The sequence below is a fragment of the Arachis ipaensis genome, chromosome B6 (genome assembly GCF_059453495.1).
Source record: "Arachis ipaensis isolate K30076 ecotype BB chromosome B6, ASM5945349v1, whole genome shotgun sequence".
In the NCBI taxonomy this organism is placed as follows: domain Eukaryota; kingdom Viridiplantae; phylum Streptophyta; class Magnoliopsida; order Fabales; family Fabaceae; genus Arachis; species Arachis ipaensis.
The window spans coordinates 4,150,861-4,178,056 of NC_142441.1; the positions used below are offsets into that span (position 1 = coordinate 4,150,861).

General features: G+C 37.9%; 5 protein-coding genes and 1 pseudogene across 6 annotated transcripts; 2 read left to right on the forward strand and 4 right to left on the reverse strand.

Moving 5' to 3' along the window:
* Positions 1-7,339: 7,339 nt before the first annotated feature.
* LOC107645433 (polygalacturonase inhibitor) lies at positions 7,340-8,804 on the reverse strand. Its single transcript, XM_016349456.3, has one exon. It carries the CDS (start codon positions 8,498-8,500, stop codon positions 7,493-7,495), a length of 1,008 nt encoding a protein of 335 aa, XP_016204942.1. The 5' UTR covers positions 8,501-8,804; the 3' UTR covers positions 7,340-7,492.
* A 736-nt stretch (positions 8,805-9,540) lies between these two features.
* LOC107646268 (uncharacterized) lies at positions 9,541-10,124 on the forward strand (annotated as a pseudogene).
* Positions 10,125-11,005: 881 nt separating this feature from the next.
* Positions 11,006-12,144, forward strand: LOC107645434 (polygalacturonase inhibitor). Its single transcript, XM_016349457.3, has one exon. The coding sequence runs from the start codon at positions 11,006-11,008 to the stop codon at positions 12,002-12,004; it is 999 nt and encodes a 332-aa protein (XP_016204943.1). The 3' UTR covers positions 12,005-12,144.
* LOC107645435 (small ribosomal subunit protein uS10y) lies at positions 12,108-13,554 on the reverse strand. The gene is made up of 3 exons (XM_016349458.3): positions 13,333-13,554; positions 13,095-13,208; positions 12,108-12,422 (listed from the first exon to the last, which is right to left on the reverse strand). The coding sequence occupies exons 1-3, from the start codon at positions 13,442-13,444 to the stop codon at positions 12,280-12,282; spliced, it is 369 nt and encodes a 122-aa protein (XP_016204944.1). The 5' UTR covers positions 13,445-13,554; the 3' UTR covers positions 12,108-12,279.
* Positions 13,555-19,807: 6,253 nt separating this feature from the next.
* On the reverse strand, positions 19,808-22,915 carry LOC107645436 (alpha/beta hydrolase family protein). Its single transcript, XM_016349459.3, has 5 exons — positions 22,087-22,915; positions 21,291-21,375; positions 21,037-21,206; positions 20,488-20,762; positions 19,808-20,244 (listed from the first exon to the last, which is right to left on the reverse strand). Exons 1-5 carry the CDS (start codon positions 22,460-22,462, stop codon positions 20,071-20,073), a joined length of 1,080 nt encoding a protein of 359 aa, XP_016204945.1. The 5' UTR covers positions 22,463-22,915; the 3' UTR covers positions 19,808-20,070.
* A 798-nt stretch (positions 22,916-23,713) lies between these two features.
* On the reverse strand, positions 23,714-26,106 carry LOC107645437 (cytochrome P450 93A3). 2 transcript variants are annotated; one of them, XM_088491371.1, is made up of 3 exons: positions 25,898-26,106; positions 24,701-25,635; positions 23,714-24,498 (listed from the first exon to the last, which is right to left on the reverse strand). In XM_088491371.1, the coding sequence occupies exons 2-3, from the start codon at positions 25,631-25,633 to the stop codon at positions 23,854-23,856; spliced, it is 1,578 nt and encodes a 525-aa protein (XP_088347497.1). In that variant the 5' UTR covers positions 25,634-25,635; positions 25,898-26,106; the 3' UTR covers positions 23,714-23,853. The 2 variants fall into 2 exon arrangements, with proteins under 2 accessions (XP_088347497.1, XP_016204946.2); XM_016349460.3 differs by lacking the exon at positions 25,898-26,106 and having other exon boundaries at positions 24,701-25,644.
* Between the last annotated feature and the right edge of the window lie 1,090 nt (positions 26,107-27,196).

The window sequence follows — 27,196 nt, forward strand, 5'->3', positions numbered from 1 at the left end:
TTTCGGCAATGGAAAACTTCTAGAAAGAAAGAACTTCTACAAGTATGTCAAGCTTCCTCAGTTTTTCATGATTTTGTTTTATTTGTTCACAATACTTTCAACTGACTTAAGGTGATAAAAGTTTGCTATTTTTTTTCAAAAAAAAAAAAAAGGAAAGCTTGAGCAAGCACAAGTTAATACTTAATTTAGGGTACAAACTATCTGCTTCTTCAAAGCTTTCAAATAACTCATATTCAATAGGTAGAATTAGTATATAGAGATGGCCATGCTTAGCTGGACTTGTGTCCTGTGTTAGTATGATAGTTGATCATGATGAATCTAACACTTTCCAACATGATTTACCTGCTTGCACTGCACTATTCTCTATGGCCTTTATTGGTTATATGTTTTGTGAAACAGTTAAGGAAAGAAGGAAGGAAAAACGAGTTTGAAAGGCACAAGCTACAAGCAATAAATCAGTGCCAAAAATTGGTGAGAATTCCTAGTTGTTAGATGATAGTTTTTATATAATTTTTAACTTAGACTTTTTTGTTTACGCTAGAGATAAATATATTAAGATTGAAGATTTTGTAGTGGTGATGGTGGCTTTATGTGCATTTACTTTTTCACCTTTTATATACAATACCTGTACTGAAAAAATTGGCTTTTTTTAGGTAGTCTCATTTGCGTCCATTCTATCTCAAGTTTTTTTTTTGTTGTCCACGGTATTCCTCGGCCCGACAGGTCAATGGATTGTTGCATGCACAAAGCGGGATTCGAATCCCCGACACTTGCTTAAGCGGCCAAGTGAGCTGACCACTCGACCAACTTAAATTGGTTAGTTTCAAACTCAAGTTATCACTTAAGTTTAAAAGCGAATATTAGAATATAATTAAAATCAATTAGATCAATTAGTATTATTCAACATATCTAAATATTTATATAGAATATCACATTTTTATTATTTCGATTCTATTAACACTTATAAGTTATAAATATCATTTTATATTATATCATTCTATATAACTAAAATATACACAAACTCTTTTTCTACTATCCTCTCTTTCTCTTTCTAACAAAGTGGATGGTTTTCTTTACTCATTATATTCATCTTGTTAATATCGTGGATTCCTGGTGGGGTAGAGGCGCCAAAGATTTGACATTGACACAACCCATCACATAATCATATCAATTCTGTAGTTTTCTAACATTACAATAACGTGAGAATCCTCAAGGAGCACCTTATATTTATTGGCCTTATTTCAATTCTACTAAATTAGATACACAACCATTTCCTGTTCGTGCCACACATGGACAAATAGATGCACGCATTGTGCCATTATATTCAATCTCGTTAATAGTTAATTATTTACTAAATTTGATACATGCACTATGAATAGAACCAGTGGAAACTATATGCAATGCATTTTAGAAATTTTCCTTCAAACTATCATCACGTACATTATAAATCTCAAATTTTAAAATAAGCTAATATTCATTATTGATTAATTAAAAATTAATTTTCTGTATTTTTCATTTGTTTTTGTTAATTTTAGACAAACAAAAAAAATCCCCACTCACGTACACATTTAAATAATATATATAAAATACAGAATAAAAAAATAAAATAGGAAGGAGCGCAAATTTTTTCTATAATAAAATAAAAAAAATATTATTTTTTTAAATATGATTTTTGGACTTTAATTTTTTAAATGCGATTTTTTTTTACATTTGGACAAGTTCGTCGGACCCAGACGAACTCTGTAAAAATTGACAAGTTCGTCTTACCACCGGCGAACTCCACTCAAATTTTTTAAAACACGCATTTTTAATCCATATCATCATCTAGAAAATAGTATATAGATATACAAACAGTATATAGGAGTACACAAAAATACATGGACAACAAGCATGGCTTCTTTAAGGATTTTTTTCAATTATAAATTAAAAAAAAAGTCATATTTAACTATGGCAACTATTGTTATCGTCTCTAAAAATACATAGGTACACCGGAATAAGCCATATTTAACAAGAATTTTTTTAAATATAAATTAAAAAAAATAACTATTTCCCAAAGATAATCCACTTCGAATATATCAGATTGAAAAGTTAACAATAATAACCATTATCATCGTCTCCAGAGTACATAAGAATTTATAAAAATACACAGGAATAAGTCGTAATTTATTTTTGGGAAATAATTTGGGGAAATAATAATTTTTTATTTTATTATAGAAAAAAACCCGAAGGAGCGCATGATGAATTCCTTCTATTTCTCTTAATTTTTTGAGTAAATACCCTTTTCGACTCCTGTCTTTTTTGAAAATTGACTAGTCGCACCCTAACCTTTAAAAATTGATAAATCGACCCCTGAGTATTTGCTCCGTTAGACACATCGACCTTTCCGTGGCTCCCTCGCTTGAAACTCAACGGAAAATGTTGACCTGTAACGGTGAGCAGGTGACCTAGCATGTACACATCAGCTGAATTTGTTAGGACAATTTGGCCCCTGTCCAGTCATCAAAACGTCATCGTTTGAAGGAAAGGAGAGACACGGGTTTTAGTGACCTTCTCCCCCTTCCCCCCCCCCCTTCGAACCCTAACTCAAGTAGTAACCATGAGTGACGCAGAGCTATCCTCAGACGCTCAGACCCGTCGTGGTTGGAGGAAGGGTAGGATGGGTTCGAGTAATGCTAGTGGAGGGAAGAAGGTGAAGTTTCAACACCCTAGATGCAAGTGTGGAAGTTATGCAATCATGCAAGGATCTGCAACTGCCAAGAAACCAGACAGGATCTTTCTCGGTTGTTGTCACTATCGTGTAAGTGTTCCTCCAAGCTTGATTATTGTAGTCAATTTGCCTTTGTGTTTGAACAAATGATCTTCACGATAACTGCAATTGCAGACAGAACAACCTCACTGCAACTACTTCACGTGGCTGGATGAGCTGATTTCTTGTCATTTTGCACATGAGGAAGACATTGATGTAGATGGGAGAATGTTGGTGCTAGAGAACAGATTTGAGCAATTAGAGCACAAACTGGATTTGACAATTGAAGGAAATTCAAAGAAATGGAGTATTGGGTTTAGGGTCTATGTCATGGTAGCCATGTTGATTGTATTAGCAGCAGTGAAATACGTTGTAGTCTAGGACATAGATTGTATGTTGTTGCAGTATGAGATGTATGGTTAATGTTAATATATGGAAAGTTTGCTTTTGGGTATGTAGTAACTATGTTCTATATGGATGGATTGTGATTTTGTTGTATTAATGATAATCTAATTTTGTGTAATAGTTATGAATCTATGAAATTCTAGACAGTGTGATTTATATCCAAAAGCAAAGGAATTTCATTCATAATGCTATACACATAGGCATAGCTTAGTTTGCTGATTTATCTGCTGAAAACAAAAAAAATATTTTGTTGAGCTAAATGTTTACTCCCTAAACAAAATGTCAATAGTAGTCTGTTACATATTTTAAGTAATTAAACAACAGGTCCCAGCCTTTAATACATTGTGGATCTATAACCAAAAAAAAAAAAAGACACAAATCCTATGTTGCTGTAACCTTGTGTATGAGTTGGTCATTTTATCGCTGGTGGCCTTAAACAATATCTCCTCTTGGATACAGAAGGTTTTTTCAGTCCAGGTGTATGGACAAATTTGAAGGTTAGTGCAGTTCCTAAACCAGTCTCAGCAGTATTGTTCTGTTGTTTCGGACCTTGTGGGGTTCTGTTGCTACTCACATCCATTGTTTGCCCTGTTTCGGATTGTACTTCATGGTTGATAGGGTTTGGGTTACTTGGCACTAAAGGTCCAACATTGACATCAATTCTCTAATGAAAAGCACCAAAAACCGTATTCATAATTGGAATAGAGGGCTAAAAATTTATTACAGTGCAATAGTTGTTTGACAAATAAAAAAGAACTCTGGTTATAGTGGTGCAGACTGTGAAAGTGGGATCTCCACTATTGGTTCTTTGAGTTGTGTGGGGGTGGTCCTCACTTTGGGAAGTTTTTTCTTCTGTTTTTTTGCCTTAGCCTGATAAGGACAATTAAAAAAAGTGTGTTTCAAGTGGGACTTCAGTCCATATCAGTTTTCTACCCAACAAAAAAACTAAATCTAGAATAGCAAAAAGGGGTACCACTGGGTCTAGGGGTGTCACTTCTGTCCTATGATAGTGCCCCTTCTGTCCACATTTGCTGCATGTCACCTGGAAGATCTTCTTCACCTTGTGTCCTTGTTCTCTCATCTGAGCCTCTGCCACCACATCAACACTCCTCTTCTTATTTGGTCTTCCAGGAGTCTCTTAATGTTTGGTGCCTCAAGTTGTAGCCTATTAGTTTCTTCCCAGAACTCCTCAGAATTAACTGGTTTGATTGAATCCCCATAAGTAACTCTGATGGCATCCATTGTGAGCCACTTATGTGCAAAATTCTCTAGCTTTAGATTCTGTCGCCTCAGTCTTGCTATGGTAGCAACAGCATGTTTACAAGGTAACCCTGACAGCTATCCAGTGAACAGCATGTGATATTGCATCAGATTCAACCCAAAATAAATTATACACTGAAGGACAAGTTTGTCTCTGCAAGTTGACAGCAATCCTAGTTTGGTGTCGTTGCACTTCAAACGACACTCTAGCATCATTCCCAACCCATTCTGCAGTCTATTTGTTGCTCTCTGGTATAACATACTCATCAAACCTTTGTTGTTGAACTGGAGCTAGCTTCCCAGTGCACTTGCCTAATATGTGTTTATGCCTTGCCATCTTGCGCATAATGTAGCTCCTAAGCTCTTCACATGTACTTAAAATCAGTTTGCCCTTGTACTCGACAATTTTGCGTTCCACACTTCGCACATGTTGTTCGTGATGTTGTCTGCCTTAGGGTCGTGACTAAAATATGCCTTACTCCATGCAACTGCTTCGAACTTGTTTAGATACTCATAGGCTGCATTGTTCACCTTCTTGATAAGCTCCATTGAGTTTTTGAGTTCCTTCTTAACCAGTTTGCTTGTGACCCAAGCTCTTGTTGCCATATTGCTGCTCAGATTTCTTCCATAGTTATGCTCTCCATAGAGTGTCTTAATCTGATAGCAAAGACTCTGGCTGTTATAGGAATAGAGCACAAGCCAGGGACAATCCTCCTCAGCACATTTAGCTCTAAGTCTCTTAGGCTCATTCTTCAAATATTGCAGCTCATTATCCTCAAAGACAAAATAGTCTTTCAATGCTTGCTTAAACTGCTCCATAGTAATAAATTGCTGGCCTATGTGAAACTCAACCTCATCATACTCAGCTTCCTCATTAAAATCAGGATATCTTGGTCTATCCTCATCCTCTTCACTGAAATGGGAGAGTTAAATGCCTCAGATTCATATTCATAGGGCTTGTCAATGTCTGAGTCCACCTCTTCATTACCAGGCTCTGAACTGGGCCTATCCCTTGTTTCTGGAGTTGGATCCACCCCACTTGGCCCATTACCTACTTCAGTGTTAAGCCCACTCTTTGGCACATTACATCCTCCTTCTTGAGACAAGATATATTTTCTGACTCTTCCAACATATCTGTTTGCCCTCTTCTTCTTAGTTCTAGGAGACAATTCCTTGTCATCAATACCACCAGGTGGCACATTACTCTTCTTCTTAGGAGTATCTGGCTTTCCAACACTCCTCTTCTTAGCAGACTTGTGTTCCACACTCATTCCATTCTTTTTATTCTTGCTCACAGGCTTCTTCTTGGCCTTACCTTCTTCACCACTACTGCTACTACTGGATTCGAAACCAGGTGGAAGGGGTTTGTAGGGCTCATCTTCAGTGGTCTCATATCCATCGTCAGAAGAGAAAAAATAAACTTCAACAGCTTCGTCCACTGTCCTGCCTCCAGCAACATAATCTGGCTTACTAACATTGTGTTCAAAATAGATCACAAGCAAATCAGACTCCACATCCTCCATCTTTTTGTCACACATCTGGTTAATCTCCTTATCCCCCTTAAGAACATGCAATCCAGATTCCAAGTCAGGGACAGTACCATCATACCAATAAACCTCTTTGTAGCTAGTATACCCTAAACCCGTAAACATTTCCACCAAGTCCTTGAAGTTAACATAGTCTATATCTAACGGAGAAAATGTCTCCACCTTTCTATCAAAGTAGTGCAACACTCCATTAGAATCTCTTTCGAACGAACCCCCATGGTGAAAAATAGGGACAATTTTATATGACATCTGTCAGAAGAAAAATGTGCAACACTTTTGATTAACTAACTACTATAATCATCCACACCAATCATAACCAATGACAGTGATTAAGGGTATCAAAAAAAGATTACAAAAACCCAAGTTTACAAATTACAACCAACTCAGAAAGTAGCGAACGAACTAAACCACACTAACCTTAGTAGCACCGTCAACCGCTCTATCAACAACGCTTTCGCCACCTCCTCGCTAGAACTCTTAGTCAACTTGAGTTGGAGGGAAACATTTCACTTTCTTAGAGTTAGGATGTAATTTTGTGTTCGAAATGGAGGTGATTTCCCTACTAAAGCTACATGTAAGAGAGAAGGGGGAAAAGGTCACTAAAACACGTGTCTCTCCTTTCCTTCAAACGATGACATTTTGATGACTGAATAAAGGTCAAATTGTCCTAACAAATTCAACTGATGTGTACATGCGAGGTTATCTGCTCACCGTTACAGGTTAGCATTTTCCATCAAGTTTCAAGCGAGGAAACCACATAAGAGTAGATGTGTCTAACGGAGCAAATACTTAGGGACCGATTTGTTAATTTTTAAAGGTTAGAGTATGAGTAGTCAATTTTTAAAAAAAATAAAAACGAAAATGGTATTTACTCTAATTTTTTTTTTGTGTGTCACAACAAGGACCAACAGGTAATAGTGTGAGAAAGTAACATTGGATACCCCCACATTTTAGTCGAGGGAGAATCATCAATAATTCAATATCGTGGAAGAGGGGCCAAAGATTTGACATTGACACAGCCCAACACATTATCATATCAATTGTATATCAATTGTGTTGTGTTCTAAATTTTTGGATTTAGATTTTTTAAATTTTAAATTTTATTTTAAAAAATAAGACATGATCTTTCTCCTTTTATTTTATAAATGGAATAAAAAAAATCCATTTAAGAATGGAAGATCCAAATTCTAAATTCTAATCTAACATTATAATGTGATGCTAGCTCTGACCATGATGTCAGAATCCTCAAGGACCAGTGCTCCACCTTATTGACTCTGTTTCAATTCTACCAAATTAGATGTCGCAACCGAGTTAATACGCAAGGTTTAATTTAAATTTTAATTTAATTTCTAAAATTTTAACTAATTGTGACTCACATTAGTTTTAAGATGATAACGACAAATGATAAAGGATACATTAGTCTTCACTTTTCAAACTATCATCCACACATGATATGATACATCAAGACAAATGATCGGGATTTAACAAACAACTTTGGGACTTAGCACATTATTAATTAACATGCATTCAGTGATCACTTGCTGCATTTGGGGAGTGGAGAACCACACAAACACTTGTTATGGAAATATGAGTCAACATCTTTCTTCTGAAGATTCCCACCCACAGGGATCTTCCCGCAAAGCCTGTTGTAGCTCACATTGAAGAGCTGTAGATTATCTAGTGCGGTCAGGCTCGCGGGTAGCGCACCGTACAACTTGTTGTGGTTCAAATCCAATGAAATTATAGTCTTTGAGAACTTGATCTTGCTCAGGTCGAATGCAAACTGATTTCTCGAAAGGTCTATCGTCTCCGTCGCCTTGGTGGCCCCGAAAAGCCCAGACGCATCGCCCACGAGCTTGTTCCTTGACAGATCCAACCGCGTCAAGTTGAGTTTGAAGAACGAGGGAGGGATGGGCCCGGAGAGGTTGTTGTGGGAGAGGTATATGTCCGGGTTGGACTTCAAGGAGCCGAAGGAGGCAGGGATGGGCCCGGTCAAGTGGTTCCGGTCGAGATGCAGGGCCTCAAGCTTGGGCAGCTGGCCTAACTCGGGGGGTATAGAGCCTGATAAGTTGTTGAAGGAGAGGTCAATATACGTGAGTTTTTTGAGCTGGGCCAGGAAGGCAGGTACCGGGCCGGAGATGTTGGTGCGGCTAATTTGGAGGAAGTTGAGGTTGGTGAGCTTGGCGATGGCGGGGTTGAGTGGGCCGGTAAGGTAGGGGAGGTGGTGGAGTGTGAGGGTTTGGAGGTAAGGGAGGAGGCCGATGGAGTCTGGGATTTTGGCGGAGAAATTAGTCTCAGGGACAGAAAGGTAAATGTTGATGGTGACAATGCGGTTGGTTTTCCGGTCGCACTCTACGCAGTACCAGGTGCAGCAATCCTCTTCGGGCTTCCATGAAGTCAGCACGTAGGGGTTGTTGAAGTCCTTTTTTATCTGAAGGAGAGCTTTCTTGTCCTGTGGGTTGCACCGCTCCTTTGCTCCCAGTGCAGGCGAGAGCAGAAGCAGCACAGCCACAACAAGAAGAAAACTCTTCTCTGATGCCATTTTCTTTTTATTTTATTTTCGACCAGGATCGTCAAGTCCTTATTTATTTATAGGCTAGTAAACATTTGATATTGATATTTTAAGCTACTTGCTTTTACTAATAAGATTATAATATTCACAGGCGGCCTTCAATAATTACATACAGCTAGGTGATAACTAATTACTAATAGTCTAATACACACCACATTCCTTCATTAGTGTTCTAGTGATGGATCAATTTAAGCGGCTGCGTGTCTAGCGCACTCTTTTTGAATTATTGTATTCCATACAGAAAAAATCAAAAGTGTGGCACATGCTCATTCCGGAGGAGGCGATGGGTAGGATATGATAGAATTTGGAGTCAATTTTATTTCTATTTGCGGATTGAAAATTCCACTCTTAACTCATAGATACTCAACTCTACCTGTGGGTTACAAAAAAAATGTAATATTATTATATAACTTAATGATAATTTAAAGTAGAACTGATTTTTATATAAAAAAAAATATTAAATTATCAATTAATAATCTTCTTTTAATGACTAAGACTCTTTTGTATTTAGTGAGAGATTTTTGGTTCACATCCACTTAAAATATATTTTTATATAAGTATATAACATATACATATATAGAATGCTATGCGGGTTGGTCAAGTAGGATTGAGACTCAACCTGCACCCTACCCGACCCGCACGAGAATCCTACCCGCACCCTATTCTACTCGTTGCGAATCGAATTGACAATTTTACCCGACAAAATAGGATTGAATTAGGTACCCGCGTATAAGGTATATGTTGCCACCCCTACATGCTCCTATTGATATCATATCTTGTTCAACACCTTAGCTGTATGCCTCTATGTAGGCCCTTCGATCACTCACTATAGAGTATAGACATCATCAAAACATAGCATACACTATGATATGATGTTCTATAAATTCCCACTCTCTCCCCATTCCTCTTCGATATCACTATCAAAAATGGGAACAACGTGTTAGACATTTGCACTTTCCGAACGGTGTAACCCACAGGAAATATCTTTAACAACCCATACTTGAAAACAAACTCTCCAATTCCAAAAGTTACCAAAATATATGGGCCCAATTCAGCCCACTATTCTCAGGAAAAATCTTTATATTAGTTACACCAATATCTCAGGCCTAGTACCTGACTTCTTGTCCCAATTCAAGAACCTCCAGTTCATCGACCTTTCTTTAACAACCATTCAGGCCCAATACCAAGAACGCTTTCTCAGTTGCCCAAGCCCGGCTCCAGTATCATCCGTTCCCACAATCAGTCTGGGCCCATTCCGGCTTCGTTGGGCCAACTGGACCCACAGAGGATAGATTTGCGGAGGAACAAGCTGCAAGGCAGATGATGGTTCAGTGCTATTCGGGCGAACAAAACGACTGAGATGGTTCTTGACCTGTCGGGTTGGGGGATACCGTACGCAACAAAAAAAACGACGCAGATGGTTGACGTTTAATACTTTAATCTATCCAAGCCAGAGTTCCCAAGGAGCTTGATATCGTTGGATCTGAATCACAACCAGATCTACGATAGTATTCCGGTGGGATTGACCGTAGTGGATTGCTACAATCGTTTGTGTGGTGAGACACCACAGGGTGGGAAGTTGCAGAAATGGTAGCTAAGATGCCCAAATCGCAATACTGTAACCAGTGGATTAATAATATTAATAACAATTGTGGAATTAATTAGGATATTAGCTATACGTTGGTTAAGAAAGAAACCATTAGTTTGGTTGCTTAAGCTTTTTCATATGGTAAAACAATAGACAAGTGAGACTCCGTGAAACTTGATCGAAAAAGATGATGAACCGTGGTAATGTTATTTCCACGCATATAGGTTAATTTAGTTTCTTAGCTCATCTAGCTACCAATTTATCAACCAACCAAATTCGCACATGTTTTGTTTAATTGCTTTGTGTTTTACTATTTCTATCATGAAATCCCAATAAAAGGAAAAATTAGGACTAAATTAACTATAAGGTCCTTTTTATGCCGCCAAAAAAATACCGTCTAGAAAGGTCATGGAAGGGGTGCATTGGGCAACAACACTTGTCATGGTGAGCGATTGTTTGATGTTATTGCGTGATGCAGAAACTACATAAGTTGTCAATTTGACTTTGAAGAACAAGACTCTGATTTTGATGTCTTTTTCAACTTTAGTGGCGGGCCGCGGCTGCAATCCAATTTTGTTGTGATCCTTAATTCATTGCGATACAGATAAGGCATAGAGTGAAACAGCACCATGTTCCTTTCTTCTTTGTTCTTTCTTGACCAAGCATATCTTCTCAGCTTGACCTCCTTCCCTTCTTTAACTAAAGTTTAGAAGCACATAATGGTGCCTATATTATAATATTATCAACGAGGCAATGAGCTGTATGTAGTCAAGGACTATCCCCACAACATATAAATTGACATACAATCATGTTTCCCAATGGGTCCTATATATAGATTCTACAATATCCACTTCCTGCAACTCATTGCAATTCCAACACCTCCATAAATGGAAACCATGCTCAAGTTATGCTTCCTTTCACTACTATTACTCTCTCCATTTGCATTCTCCGAACTATGCAACCCAAGTGACAAGAAAGCGTTGCTCCAAATCAAGAAGGACTTCAACAACCCTAATGCCGCGGTGTTTCCCTCCTGGAACCTAGCCATTGATTGTTGCGACTGGAATGGCATCGAGTGTGACTCCAACACCAACCGTGTTATCTCCCTCACTATCATAACCGATGATAGTTTGTCGGGACAAATACCACCCGCCGTGGGTGACCTTCCTTACCTTCAAACTCTCGAATTCCACAAGCTACCCAAACTCACCGGTCCAATTCCGCCAGCAATCACAAAGCTCACCAATCTAAAGGAGCTCTATCTTAGCTGGAACAATCTCTCCGGACCTGTACCAGATTTCTTTCCCCAACTCACGAGCCTCGAGTTTCTAGACCTTTCTTTCAATAACCTCTCTGGCCGCATACCTAGCTCACTCTCCCAAATTCCTAACCTACAGTCCCTTCGTTTGGACCGGAACAGGCTCACCGGCCCAATCCCGGACTCGTTCGGGTACTTTAGGCAGAAGGGAATTGGACTAGACCTCTCCCACAACCAGCTTTCAGGTCCCATTCCAGCTTCCCTAACCCGGTTGGAGCCCGAGAGGATATTTCTCTCAAGGAACAAGCTTATAGGAGATGCATACATGCTTTTTGGAGCCAACAAATCGACCCAGCAAATTGACATTTCAAGGAACATGTTCTCGTTTGATCTGTCCAAAGTGGAGTTCCCAACAAGCAACTTGATAATGGTGGACCTGAACCACAACCAGATCTATGGCAGCATTCCGCAGCAGATAATACAAGTGGACTTTTTGCAGATTTTCAATGTGAGCTATAATCGGTTGTGTGGTGAGATACCACAAGGTGGAAGATTGCAGAGGTTTGATAATACTACGTATTTTCACAACAAGTGTTTGTGTGGATCACCACTTCCAAGCTGCAAATGATCAAAGCAAATTCAAATGGAATTGCATAATATCAACATATCCTAGTTTTTCGTTCTCTCTGATATTTGAATAAGAACTTCTGTAAACGTTGTAAGATTAAGAATTTGCTGGACATGAAAAAGCAGTATCGATTACTACAAGTCGAGTACAAAACAATGTATGTAACCCTAAACCATATTAAGCATTCACCGATGTCCAAAACCAACTCAGTTCACAAAAATAAAATAACTAAGCAAACACAACAAAATTAATCTCTTTAATGTTCAAGCCTGTGATTAAGCATCTGCAATTGTCACCTCAACCTCGACACCAGGCTCAATTGTGATAGAGGTAATCTGCTTAACAACATCTGGAGAACTGTAAAGGTCGATTACCCTCTTGTGCACGCGTAACTCAAATCTGTCCCAGGTGTTGGTTCCTAGAACAAGAGGGACAACAATGAATATCACACGTTCAAACAGAAACAACAATCAGAATGCAACACAACACATGAATTCTTGAAACACTGAAAGCCAGCATACCCAGACTAAGACTAGAAGATCACAACATTGATCAAATCTATGATTGCCATTTTGCGCCAAACAATGCTTAATTTAATGCAACAACAAAAAGCTAGTCTAGACTAAGAAAAAATGTGCCACATATATCATCTGCAATGTACCCCGGATCAATTGCCATCTTGGAATATGTTCCATGGACAATCCAAAGAAACAACACAGAAAACCACAAGCATAGTGTGAACTGACCACAATATAAAACTAACTATAAGGCCACCGAAACTCAAAATTCTAACAAATAACTTTCATCAAATACTCAAGCAACAGTAACAGTAGCATCATTTGTATAAATTTCAGAAGAATTATTATCTAAATACTCAAGCAGTGAAATACATAACCTTTCCAACGCCAAAACCCTTAACATTCTACAATGAATGATATTCAAATATGAGAGACAGATTCAATTTGAAAAAAAAAAAGTCTAAACTATTACCACCTCTCAAAAACAACCAGTTAGAAGCATAAAAACACAAATTACAAAACAGTCGCAGGATGATAAAAAAAAATTGTGGAAGGGTAAGTGAAGAATTTACCTTCACCACAAGGGGATTTCCTAGTAGTGATGTGAAGAACCTTAGTGGGCATCCTCACGGGTCCCTTCACCCTGAGGCGCTTGTCCTTGGCACCACGAACCAAGTCAGAGCAAACTGAAAAGAAAAAAAAACAGCGCCACAATGAAAAGCCATCACGCTATTAGCCACTGCAACAAGAGCAAAAACAAAAGCATGCAACAAAAAAAAAAGCTTCTTTTTTATGAGAAGAAACTGATACCCTTCTCGAGATTTTTGACGTGCTTGGAGGAGAGGGTGATTCTGATCTTGTGGATCTGATCTTGTGACTCCTCCAAGCCGGGTTTGGTGGGCTTCATAGCTGCGTACGCCATTGTCGAGTGCTCGCCGAAACAGAGAGATGAACTCGCTAAGAAGGTGAGAGTTGCGGCGTAGTGCTACACTGAACCTGCAAACCTAAAACACAAAAACAAAATTGCTACTTATAATAATTAATAAATACTGGGGATATTACTAGCATTATACTATTATTAGACAGATTTAATTATTAAAAGAGATTAATATTTGTAAAGAAAAAAAAAATCAATATCATGTGTTTATATTTGATTTTGGTTTATTTATTTATGAGAAATGTTAGAGAATCAATATTTTTTATTAATATTAATATTTTAGGTCAATATCTTAATTTTATATTATTAAATTTTAAAATTTAGTTTTTACTATTTATAATTAGTTAAATATTAATAAAAAATAATAAATTTTATTTATCATGTGATATTATTCTTTATTTATTTATGATTGTTTTTATTAGGAGTGGCAATAGGTAGGATAGGGTAGGGTTTGGATCCAACCCTAACTCTATCGGTGGGTTGAGAATATTTCAACCCTAACCCTACCCGCTCTTAACTTGCGGGTACCCGATCCTACCTGCGGGTTACAAAAAATATACAATATTATTATATAACTTGATGATAATTTAAAATAGAACTGATTTTTATGTAAAAAAAAAATATTAAATTATCAATTAATAATTTTTTTTTTAGTAGCTAAGAATCTTTTGCATTTAGTGAGAGGTCTTTGATTCAACATCCAAATAAAACATATTTTTATATAAGTATATAATATAAACATATATAGAGTACCGGTTGGTCGAGTAGGGTTGAAGCTCAACTCACACCCTACCCAACCCATACGAAAACCCTACCCGCACTCTACTCTACCCACTGCGAATCAAATTGGCAATCCTACCCAAACGAGTGGGGTTAGATTGGTACCCGTGGGTAGGATACATATTCCCACCCCTAGTTTTTACTTCATACTTAAAAGACTAAAGAGTAGTTTAGAATTTTTTTTATCATTTATTCATATTATTATTATTAGCATTTGAAACATTTACAAGCTTATTCAAGTCCGTTATTTCGATATGCATTCCTTTTAAGAAAAAAATGTGTTTTTTTTTTCTTTGAATTATGGTATATCATTATTATTATGTCAAGTACCATTGTTTGTATTTTACAATATGCATTCAGTGTTAAAAGAAATCAGAAATCTAGTTTTTGTTATTACTTATGTTTTTCCATTAAGTAAACAATAATAAAAACTTAGGGATTTCTTTTTTTTTTTATCATTAACAACAAATTTGATGCATAAACCTTTAAAATCAATTTGGTGACTTCTCCAATAGGATTGAAGTTTGGTTTGCTCAATGTAGGTTATTAGATCCTTCTAACCTTTTTTAAAAATAAAAAATAAAAAATAAAAATAGTATATATAATTGAAGAAGGTTTCATATTCAAAGTGAATGTTCCATTGCACTAAATAGTTGGTGAATTTAATGATATATAAGTTATGGATCCAGTGAGCTATAATTTAAATGAGTCTCCTCATTTTCACCTATTTACCTAAAAGTCTTAGGTTCGAGTCTCATTCTTAATTTAAAAAAAAAATTCAACTAAAGAGGTTGATTTGGTGTATTAATGTGTACTTATACATTATCATTCACCAAGATATTTTCATTTTGAAGTAAATACCAAATCGGTACCTGAAAAGATTTTGCCATTGATAAAATAGTACCTGACTTTTGTTATTGACAAAATAGTTCCTAAAAGATTTTAAAATTTAACAAGCGTGTCCCCGAATTTGCCGAAGCAAATCTCCGGCAAGCACAATGCTGACATAGCTACCGCATTCTAGTGATCTGGCAAACCATCCCCCACCCCCTAATCCCTTCCTCCCAACGCAGACTCCCCTTTATCTCCCTCCCCATCGCAGCCCCCCCCCCCCCCCGGCTTTTCCCCTCCTTCCTCAACACACACTCCCCCTCCCCTCTCTCTCTCCATCGCAACCCTTTCCCTACCTAATGCACACTCTCTCTCCATCGCAGCCCCCTTCCCTCTCTCTCCCCATCGCAGCTCCTCTCCCCAACACACACTCTCCTTTTCCTCTGCCTCCCTAATTGCAGCAGCAAAAGCAACAATAACAGCAGAAACAACACCATCAAAATTTCAAACAGAATCAACAGAAGAACCTGCATATTCAGAACCTAACCTTGCTTGTTCCTCCTTCTCTCTTTTCCCTGCTTCTTTCCTTATCTTTTCGGAGGACCATAACAATAACAATAACAATATTCATTCACACACACACACATAGACATTTACACAAACACGTAACATGCATATATAAATATAAAGAGAGAAAAAGAGAAAGGCTAAGGAGTTGAGGGGATGCGGCTATTCCAGGCCTTGTTGAGGCTTCGATGGTGGTGGCAGTGGTCCTTGATGGTACTCTTGCAGTTGAGATTGTTGTTGCTGTTGAGATTGTTGCTGCAATGGGGAGAGAGAGCGAAATATGTATTGGGGTTGTTGTTGTTGTTGCTTGCTGTTGATGTTGAGGTGATTGTTGCTGCGAGTGGTGGTGTTAAGGAAGGGAGGGAGGAGTATGCTTTGGGGAGGGAGAAGGAGGGAGAATGTGCGTTGGGGAGGGGGTTATGATGGGAGGGAGAGGAAATGGGGCTGCGATGGGGAGGAAGAGGGAGGGGGTTACATTGGGTAGGGGGAGGGCTGCGATTGGGAGGGAGATGGAGAGGGAGTCTGCGTTGGGAGGAAGTGATTAGGGTTTGGAGGATGGTTTGCCAAGTCACCAGAATACGGTAGCCATGTTAGCATTGTGCTTGCCGGAGATATGCTCTAGCAAGCTCGAGGACACGCTTGTCAAATTTTAAAATCTTTTAGGGTGTGTGTGGTTGGAGGAATTATAAATAATTCCTAGGAATTTTAAGATGGAAATATCATATTCCCATGTTTGGTTCAAAGTTTGAAAAGCTATTCCTAAGTAAGTTTGATTCCAGGAAATCAAAATACTATCATTTCAATTCCCACATTCTCCTTGGTATCTTTGATTCCCATGGGAATAGAATCTTTGTAACAAAGTAATACTTAAACCACACACACCCTTAGGGATTATTTTGTCAATAACAAAAGTCATGTACTATTTTGTTAGCGCCAAAATCTTTTGGGTACCGATTTGGTATTTACCTCTTTCATTTTCAATACTTTTACCCTAGTGAATCTATAAATATATACTTTTGGAAGAATTTCAAGTGTATCGAGAACACCGGTGTTCCAATTGTTTTAACTGTTAATTTAAATTATAAAAAATATATATAATATATATTAATTAAAATCAACATTTAAAACAATTGAAACACCGATATTTTCAATACACTTGAAATTTTTCCTATACTTTTTAATACTTCTACAGATATTTTCATAATTATTGACTTGCTATTCAAACCATTGCAAATTGCAACACACTCTTACTCCTTCATGCCCACAAAATGCACCCATTTAGGGTGTAAGTTAGGGATGGCAAAATTTTTCGAGACGCGGAGATCCCTGTGGGGACTGCCCCGAATGGGGATCCGATTGTGGGGAATTTTCCCTGCGGGGATGGGGATGGGGGACAAAATTCCCCCGAAGCAGGCGCGGGGACCCGAGCGGGGATCCCCGCCCCGTCCCCGCTATTTCCCAAAATTTATGAATTCCTTGAATTATCCTTAATAGTTTATTTCTCATATATGTTTTTTAGTCATTTCTCACACACACATATATATAGAAACCCAAAACTCCTAATCTTTATTTGCATAACCTCTCTTCAATTCAGAGATCCCTAAGGCTGTCCATACTCCATCCAACCTCTCTGCAGCCACCCCCTCGTCACCCTTCTCACCGCATCGTCACACCTCACCGTGCCATTACCCTTACCGCGTCGTAATTTCTATTTGCGGCGTTCCTTTTCGTAACTCTGCCGTCGTGCCCATTCTCCTCTTTGTTGTCGCGTCTTCCACCTCGTCCACTGCTTTTTTCTTTGGCTCGTTGTTGCGTATCCCCATTGCGTTATTTCGAAAGAAGTCACCATCATGTTATTTAGACTTTTTGTATAAAATCTTGCAGTTTTTGTATAAGATAGATACTTGTAGCTCTATTCATATGGAAATTAATAATTAGTTAGAACTATTATGTAGATGGGGAATGGGGTCCCCGCGGGGAATGGGGCTCTGTGGGGAATGGGGATGGGGAGCAATTTTCCCCCACGGCGGGGAATGGGGCGGGGATGGGGAGTAAATCTGAGGGCGGGGATGGGGAGCAGGGAGGCATCCCCCGCCCCTGCCCTGCCCCATTGACATCCCTAGTGTAAGTTTTATACTACAAACCTATTTTCCTCCATTTTCTTCTAAAATTAACTCAGAAACAAACCATCAAATTCTCAATAATAATTATAAGATGATTGTTATAGTGTCTAAAAGTTAATATTTAATTTTAAAAAAATTATTTTTAAATATTTAAAATTTAATATAAAAAATAAGTTAAACAAAAATTAAATACCAAGTAATAGATGTTGGGAATAATACATCATTCCCCCTTGAGAAAACACCTTTGACAGAGAAATAAAATAGACACAATCACAACACAAGAATTTAACGTGGAAACTCCAATTACCAGAGAAAAAACCACGGCCGTTGTCAAATGACAACCAGAGAATATCACTATGTGAAAATTGTTACAACACATAGACTTCTTTCTCTCACCGGCACCCCAGTACACCCACACTCTCTCAAAGCAAATATCTAACTACACCTCACAACACTCTCTAATAAAGAGTACAGAGGAAAAGAAAAATCAGATACAAGCTTAAAGTGTTTCTGACTGGTGCAAAAACAAATGGAGAACTTAGCCTCATATTTATAGCCTAGGCCACCCACTCCATTTGCTATCCTGAGCAATGTGGGACTAATTCGACCAAATCCTAACAATCTCCACCTTGATTGAAATAGTCACACATCTTCAGCTTCCATTGTCAACACCGACAATTCTTTGCTGCCATTGTCTATACCGACAATCATAGTTCAGAGAACTATCATACTCCACCATGAAAGTATACTCACTTGGAATTAGACCACTCCAAGCATTTCGCCTTGGTACAGATCGAAACCTTGCTGAAAATTCATGGTGCAACTTCCAAATTGGCTTTTTCTGGAAGTTCTTCAGCCATCGACCTAACTCCGCCACACACCTTGCATCTCAACGCCAACCAATGCCCGTGTGCAATTGTGGACCCGATTGCCACAACTTATCCTTATCCATGGCAGTGCGGTAATACCATGAGGATACTTCTTGTCTTCTAGAGAACATCATCTTCTCTCATAGAGAGAGCAACCAGAGATCTTCTCCTTCAACGCCTTGTGCAAACCTGATTGTATCAACACATCCTTGACTTGTATTTGCCACAAGCCAAAATTGATTCTTCCATCAAATTTCTCTATTTCAAGCTTCACAGCACTTGAATATCCTGACATTGTTGCAACCGTATACTGGAATAGTATAACTCAACCGTGCACTAGGAAGGGTCCCCAGGAAAGAGAGGTGGGTCACAATGGACACACTTAAATACCAAGTCTTTCCTTAACCAGAACCTTTCCAAACTGCACTCTCACAGTGTCACACTGCCTTCCAGCAACAACAACAGCAACCAAAGATCAACCTCAAGCCACAGGATAAAATTCTTTTCTGATGTGGAAGGTCAGACTAGGCTGCAACCCCAGAGCATACTAAGAATAAATCCCACCGAACCGAAGCTCTGATACCACTTGTTGGGAATAATACACCATTCCCCCTTGAAAAAACACCTTTGACAGAGAAATAAAATAGACACAATCACAACACAAGAATTTAACGTGGAAACTCCAATTACCAGAGAAAAAACCACGGCCGTTGTCAAATGACAACTAGAGAATATCACTATGTGAAAATTGTTACAACACATAGACTTCTTTCTCTCACCGGCACCCCAGTACACCCACACTCTCTCAAAGCAAATATCTAACTACACCTCACAACACTCTCTAATAAAGAGTACAGAGGAAAAGAAAAATCAGATACAAGCTTAAAGTGTTTCTGACTGGTGCAAAAACAAATGGAGAACTTAGCCTCATATTTATAGCCTAGGTCACCCACTCCATTTGCTATCCTGAGCAATGTGGGACTAATTCAACCAAATCCTAACAATAGACACTATAAAATTGGGAGTTAAAAATATGGTAGCCATGTTCCATTACTTCCGCTTCTGACAACAGAGCCAACTACAAGACTACAACACAAATTATCCCAAAAATAGCCAATAGCATCGAGCTATAACCAAATGATATCACAATTCACAACTTCAAACAGAAACCAGAGCAGTTAAATATCAATCAACAATTTTAATAGTCACCTTTTTCTTATTCTTTTTATAAACTTGCCTCCCCATTATTCTAAACCAATGTACATTTTCCTGATGATTATTTACAACTTACAACAACCCCTCCCAACTTCAAATGGGGGGAGGAATATCCACAATCAACTATGAATGTTACAACTTTAGATGAGCATTAGCGGTAGAAACGAATCACTTCGATAAATCAACAGTGTAATTTCCCTTCCTCTGTTTTTACTTACAGGACTCGCTATGATGACCCTTTCCATGGCAATCTATTAAGACTGTCAACAATGGCCCTTCGGAACTCACCATTGTGGAGAAGGAAGGACGAGACATGCCCGCCTGTGACCCATCTCACCTCAGAACCTGGCCAAGCTTTCTGAAGTTCCAGGACCGAGTGTTTCGGGATGTATCCGTCATCCTGCAAAACAATGTAAGTGATAGACTGATAGTCAAAATCAGAAATTCAAGGACACATTCAAGGAAATGGAAACTCATTTATCTTACGGATCATATACGTTTAACAACACATGATCATAAAAGATGTGTCCTTTGACACATGGAAAAGCTTTTTAAACAAATGAACCATGAATATCAGATGTATGGTTCTCCTGATTTTCACTAGACTTGTTCGTAAGGTGATGTTTAAAGATCTGGAACTTACTGTAGCAGCAACAAAGATTACAGCATTGGGGTTTTGAGGAATTGGAAAGCGTGTGACATCTGTGAGAGACAGCACATTTCGCATTCGTTCCCTCACCTCCTCAAGAGTCATCGCAACCTTCTCAGTTGCAAGATCTTCTCTCAGTGCCTCCCAGGCAGTACCATGCTTTAAAATCCCCTCACAGAATGCGACAACGGCAGAATGTGGTGAGAGAAAAGGGAGTGTGGCAACAGGTGTAGGGTGAAGTGATCCAACCATTGCAGCATGCACTCCTCCTAGAGTCCATAAAAAAAAATAACAATAATTATATCAAAAAACAACCCACAAGATTCTACTAGTTAAAACCTTCGACTATGTTGTTTACATCTAAAAGGAAACTTAGTACAGATAATGACACTGGTTCATTCCTAATTTCTCTGTCTATAATTTGGGTGGCAGAGTGTGAGGGAAAGTAAAAAGAATAACAATTGTAGCTTGATGAAAAGTTAAACATGACTGAGAAAAAAAGACAGTGAAACTGTGTGAGCTTTAGTATGGGATGAGTCTTACCCATACTAAGTCCACAAACACCCATCTTGCCAAAACCAGCCTCAGAGTCCAACCAGTGTAAGAGACTGCGTGCCTCTTCAATGGTTGCTCTTCCTAATAAAAGCAAGTCACTAACACACAAAAGTTTTGCCCCACGCTGCAGCATTGGACGTCTTTGTCCATAGAAAGGACTGCATTTGCACATATATACATAATGAATACAGAACTTAAATTAAGCCAATATAACAAAAATAAGCACAAAATTTGACCATAACCTCTCAAGTACCATGGTTGCAATATTTTCCTTCACCAATGGGCCACCAAGACGCAATCTTCTTTCAAATGTATGGTCCCCAGTTCCTACACAAGGCGAAAGAAAAAGTTTACATAACAAGTAAAGGTCTTAAATACATAGTCACAGCAGGAAAAAAGTTTAGTCTTCTGGGTTTCTCTGTAATATGTGTCTGCTTAGTTATGTAATTTACCTTTTCAAGCTTTTAACATAATTATTTTTTTCAATTGTCCATGTCTTCAATGCGAAGAGTCAACAATATAGGAACCAAAATCATAATAATAAAAGTATAAAACTAAGATAACAAAGCAGTGGGTTACTTCATAGTTCTCTTGCAATCATTGTTTTATCTTCTGTTTGACCTATAACTCTTTAGAAAAGAGAAATTCTGGGAACAGAATATGTTACCATGCCCAAAATAGATTAGTTTGTCCAGATGGAAAATGAAAGCAAAAAACAAAAAGGGACTAAAATAAGATAGGTAACCATTCTACTTTCATCCCTTAAGATTTCCCTTGAAGTATAAGGTAAATAAAAACAATGTCAAACTACTCTGGGCAACCAATCAAAAAACACAGCTCCTTCTGTCATTTTTCCCACAACAATCCACACTTCCATAAAGCATGTCTTTGCAATCATCACAAACAACAATAACAATGTAACAGTTACTTAGATTTCAATCCATGTCCGAAAACATATCATAACTCAAAATTCAAACCTTTTTTAAATGATTGAAACAAAATAAAGAAGATAGCAAATAATCAGCATTAACAGAATACCTGCAAGATGAACAACACAAGACATTGCATGAGGCGGGACATTCTTGGGCATGAGGAAAGCAACCCGAGCATTGTGGCTTTCAGGGGGCAAAGCATTGAGAAGCTGGTCCTCGCATGGGGTCCTGAAGACCCCTTCTCTCAAGGAAGCCGTTCTTGTCTCCCAAACGGTCTTCCAAAGTGGCTGAATCACGGTGGGTGGCCAGTTCTGGCCGGCAACTTCGGGGAACAACTGCTTTATCATCCTCTCCAGCATCTCCAGCTTCGTGCCACCCCATCCTCTCGAGAAGAATGGCGTGCTCATCTTTGTACGGTGCATGAATGCACCATACACGTGGTCCAGCACATAATGAAGCATCCCCAGATTCACCGTCACCATTACTATCCTCCTCTTACTCTTCCAACAATAATTAAATAAATAAAATCAACCAGGTAGTGCTGTGGTAGTGATGCTATGATGACGATGATGATTAATATAAAGAAGATGAATCTCAAATTCTCAATCAAATACAATGTTTGGTACTCAACCGATTATAGATGTCTACGAAAAAGAAAGACATTGATAGGGGAAAGAACAAGAGTATGTGATTGGAGAGAAAAAGAGTGTGATTTTGAAGGATTGGATAGGTTATGTTGTTGTTGAGGGAGATCTAAAAATAGAGAGAGAATAATAAGAAAATGGAAATGGATGAGACCGAAGAGAGAGAGAAAAAAGGGGGATCCAAGTTACAAGCAACAAGAACTGAAGAACACAAAAACAATGGGCGGAGAATAAATTGGTTAATGACACGCTGGATGCGGCCCACCCCTACACCTCACTTCAGGTTGTTATGTTAATGTTATGACGTTTTCGAATAATGTTTTGGTACTAATATTTGAATTCAATATTAAAATCATTATTAATATTGGAATTCTTTTAAAATCATTTTTTTCTCTAATCTCATTATTAGATGATCAATAATTCAGTATCATCACTGCCTAAGAAAGACGAAAAAGGAATTTTGTCTGTTAAATAAATTATTTTATTAATTCACATTATTCATATTAAATCACCAAAAATATATTATAATACGAAAGCATACTTTTATTTATAGAAATTAAAAATTAATGAAAAGGTAACCTCAATCTTTTTCAATCAAAATTTTGTATATCCTTAATATGATTATTGAATTACAACTTCTCTGATAAAAAAGAATTGCTGAGACAATAATATTGAAAACCAAACTCGAAGACACTATTTATATTTGAGTATGACATTCATTAAATTCTAAAGCCAAATAAAAATAGTATCTAAAATCTAAAAGATAATATATCTAAAATTCAAAAAAAATATCTTGTTTTATTGTCATTTAATTCTAAATTAAAAATAATTATAACTTATTTAATTTAATATTTATAATAATAAATAAAATCACCATTATATAAATCATTTACTTTAAAATAATATAATTTATAATTATAATTAATATATGTATTATTCATAAATAAATTAAAAAATTAAATAATTTTCTAACATTGCTAACTTCTCACAATGGTGACTCAGCATTTAAAGAGGAGACTCCATATTACCTCCGAAGAGCAATGCCAATGTTTTGAAGAGATTGAACGTAAGAAATATGTGCAGTCAAAATTTTTAATTTATCATAAACATCATTATAATTCCAATAAATTGTAGAGAATAAAATTATCACAAGTTATAAATCACTCAAGATATCAATTCTTATTAGCTACTAATAATACAAGGACCAAGATATCAGTCTCTATTTGATATCATATAGATGGAAATTGATAAAGCCTAGGCAGAGGGACACAGATAACAGGGTGAGCCCTGGGAACAACAAGCCCAGCCTTCTCTTCCATGTCAACGATCCCATCATCACCACCATTGACAAGCTTCCATTCAAAACACTGAAGCATCGAAGCCAGTGTCACATATGCAAGCGGCAAAGCCAGAGAAATTCCAGGGCACATTCTTCTTCCACTCCCGAACGGAATCAACTCAAAGTGTTGACCCCTAACATCCAAATGAGTCAACGCACTACCATTTTGATCGATGAACCTCTCAGGCCTGAAGTCAAGGGGATTCTCCCAATGGTTTGGGTCCCTTCCAATGGACCATGCATTGATAAACAAACGAGTCCTTGCTGGAATGTGATAGCCATCAACCGTGGCAGTTCTAGAACATTCCCTCACGATCAATGCACCTGGAGGGTGAAGCCTTAGTGTTTCTTTCACAATGGCTTGTATGTAAGGGAGGTTGGGAATGTCACATTCTTCAACGATCCTGTTCTTATTTCCAACAACTGCATCGATCTCTTCACGTGCTTTCTCCATAACGCCAGGATTGTTGATTAATTCAGCCATCGCCCACTCCATTGTCACAGCTGTTGTGTCAGTCCCCCCCACCAGTATGTCCTACAAGTTACCACGTTTAAATTAAGAACCAGTCATTATATATATAGTCAATGAAAATTAGGTACAATTAATTTCAATCACCTGAAATTAATAATTGAGAGTCATTATATTTATGAAATTATTTAATGAATTCTCAATTATCAATTTTCTATAAAGTTAACTGCAACTGAATTTTCACTTAGTATAGATCCGGTGTACATACCATGACGAAGGCTTTGATGTTGTCTGTATCCAATTTGATTTCAGCAGTTTCATCTTCGGATATGTCAAGAAGGACATCAAGTATATCCTTAACATCATCGTCATCACCGGTTGTCGAACCCTGTTCCTTCTTCTTTCTTCTTTCACGTTGATGCTCCTCAATCACTCTGTCCAGCAAGGCATCGAACCTTACCCGAATCTCCTTCAGCCTCTTCTTGAATCCCTGAACATCAACACCCTTCATGAACCACAAGAAATCCGACACGTTGAACTTCCCGCTCAGCTCCACCGTGTCCTCCACCACCTTTCTCAGCGTCTCCGCTTCTCCTCCCCCCTCAGAACAACTCTTCTGCCTCATCGTCATCATCGATATCACGTTGTTGGTCAGCATCATGAGTTCTGCCCCAACATCCACTGCCTCACCGGCCAACCCTTTCTCCGCCAAACCGCTAAGGAACCTCTTCCTCTCTTGCTGCCTCACGTGGAGGAGCTGGTGGAGCATTTTGCCGCCCAGGAGCTCCGACATGCACACCTTCTTCATGAATTTCCAATAGGGTCCGTACGGGGCGAACACGAAGCCTTTGAATCCATAGGATAGGCTCTCCACGGCTACGGTTTGTGTGGGGCGGTCGGAGAAGGAGGTTTCGTGAATTTTGAGGAACTCTCTGGCAGCTTCAGCGGTGGAAGCCACCACGCAAGTGGCAGAGCCGAGGTAGAGGTGGATGATGGGTCCATAGGTGGTTGAGAGCTTGTGGAAATCTTGGTGCGGTAATGGAGAGAGGAGGTGGAGGTGTCCAATGATGGGTAGGGATGGTGGGCTCGGTGGAAGCTTTATTTGATTTTGTTTTCTTCTTCTCCTTATTATTATGGATCCAACCAAGATGGTGGATATTATTAGCAACACTTGAGCAGTGTAGTCTTGTAAATCAGCCATGTCTATCAATGTATCACAAATAATAATAACTTAGATGGTCATTTACATATAATAGTTGAGAATTCCTTAAACAATTTAAAACGAAGAGTGTTAGGAACCAGTAAATTTTGTATTTTGTAATTTTTAATAGTATCTTTAATAGTATGAGATTACATCTAATAATAAGAAATTATTTTTTTTTTTATAATTAAATGCTGACTATAAAATATAAAAGTGGCTGAACCTAGACTTTCTAATTTAGAATCTACTTAAACACATGTTCACTCTTGAAAATATCATCTTCATCATGCAGCAGTCACCGTATAAATGTCACATGTTTGGTAAACCACAAATTTAAAGGCTTAGACGACTTAACAGTTCACAAATGACCCCAGGTACGCCTGCTTGGGTCTTCAAAAACAAAGCCACTTTGTTTTCATTTTTCAAATTGCCTTTTGCTTTTCATTATTACTTTTTCCTCTCATGTATAAGTTAGTCAACATTATGGTGATTACTTTTGTTTGTAAGGTTGGAATTTAGGACAAGAACAAAAGAAGTTTTTTGTAGTGTAAAATTCATACAAAGAAAAAAGTTGAAAGGCTAGTATTTTTTTTTATATTGACCAATAATTTTAATAAGTACACATTTTATTAGCGTAGTTCAATTTTTTTAACATTAACTTATAAAAATACATTAATTATTAAATGCGGGACACAAAAAATAAATTGTACTAATTGTATAATATTGCTGTCCATACAAATTATTATTTTTTTTATAGATTCTAACTTGTAAAACCTACTTATATATGAAAGAAAGATAATACTTTAAGATGTATATTTTTTTTTTTTTTAAGAAATATTGCATATTTATTATAGATATAATAATATATACATTGCCAAAATGCACATAGTTTATATATCTAAGTTGATCTAATATATGTACACCAAATGGACCATGCATTAACAAACAAGCGAATCTTTGCCGGAATGTCATAACCATCAACTACCACCCTTCTAGAAGTTTCTCTCACAATGAGTGGACCCGCAGGGTGAAGCCTTAGTGTTTCTCTCACAATGGCCTGAATGTGGGAAGGTTGACAATATCTGATTCATCAACTATTCTTTTCTTTCCAATCACTGCATCAAGCTCTTGACGTGCTTTCTCCATGACACGTGGGTTGTTGATTAACTCTGCCGTTGCCCATTCCATTGTCACAGCGGTTGTGTCCGTCCCTGCCACTAGAATGTCCTACCAAGTTCACATATACTAGAGAACCATGTTTTTTCCTGTTGAAAGCTTGTGAAAATCTTGGTGCGGTAATGGAGACAGAAGATGAAGGTGTCCAATTATGGGTATGGATGGTGGAGTCGGTGGAAGGTGAATAATCTGGTTTTGTTTTCTTCTTCTTCTTGCTTGTATTATGGATTGAAGGAAGATGGTGGACACTGCAAAAAGCAGGACGAGTTGAAGGTAGCTTTGTAAATCGGCCATGTCTTCCAACTTCCAAGAAAAAAAAAGCATTTTTTTTATTTTATATTTGAACTACAATTATCCAATTATCCCCTTTCGTACACTAAAAATATT

Coding starts and splice junctions, on each gene's coding strand:
- LOC107645433 (XM_016349456.3), bottom strand. CDS start 8,500: ATGGCATCAGAGAAGAGTTTTCTTCTTGTTGTGGCTGTGCTGCTTCTG.
- LOC107645434 (XM_016349457.3), top strand. CDS start 11,006: ATGGAAACCATGCTCAAGTTATGCTTCCTTTCACTACTATTACTCTCT.
- LOC107645435 (XM_016349458.3), bottom strand. CDS start 13,444: ATGGCGTACGCAGCTATGAAGCCCACCAAACCCGGCTTGGAGGAGTCA. Junction 13,209..13,332: donor CGTCAAAAATCTCGAGAAGG/GTATCAGTTTCT, acceptor TTTTCTTTTCAG/TTTGCTCTGACTTGGTTCGT. Junction 12,423..13,094: donor GAAATCCCCTTGTGGTGAAG/GTAAATTCTTCA, acceptor CTCTTGTTCTAG/GAACCAACACCTGGGACAGA.
- LOC107645436 (XM_016349459.3), bottom strand. CDS start 22,462: ATGGTGACGGTGAATCTGGGGATGCTTCATTATGTGCTGGACCACGTG. Junction 21,376..22,086: donor TTGTGTTGTTCATCTTGCAG/GTATTCTGTTAA, acceptor CGCCTTGTGTAG/GAACTGGGGACCATACATTT. Junction 20,245..20,487: donor TAATCTTTGTTGCTGCTACA/GTAAGTTCCAGA, acceptor ATTGTTTTGCAG/GATGACGGATACATCCCGAA.
- LOC107645437 (XM_088491371.1), bottom strand. CDS start 25,633: ATGGCTGATTTACAAGACTACACTGCTCAAGTGTTGCTAATAATATCC. Junction 24,499..24,700: donor ACATCAAAGCCTTCGTCATG/GTATGTACACCG, acceptor GGTAACTTGTAG/GACATACTGGTGGGGGGGAC.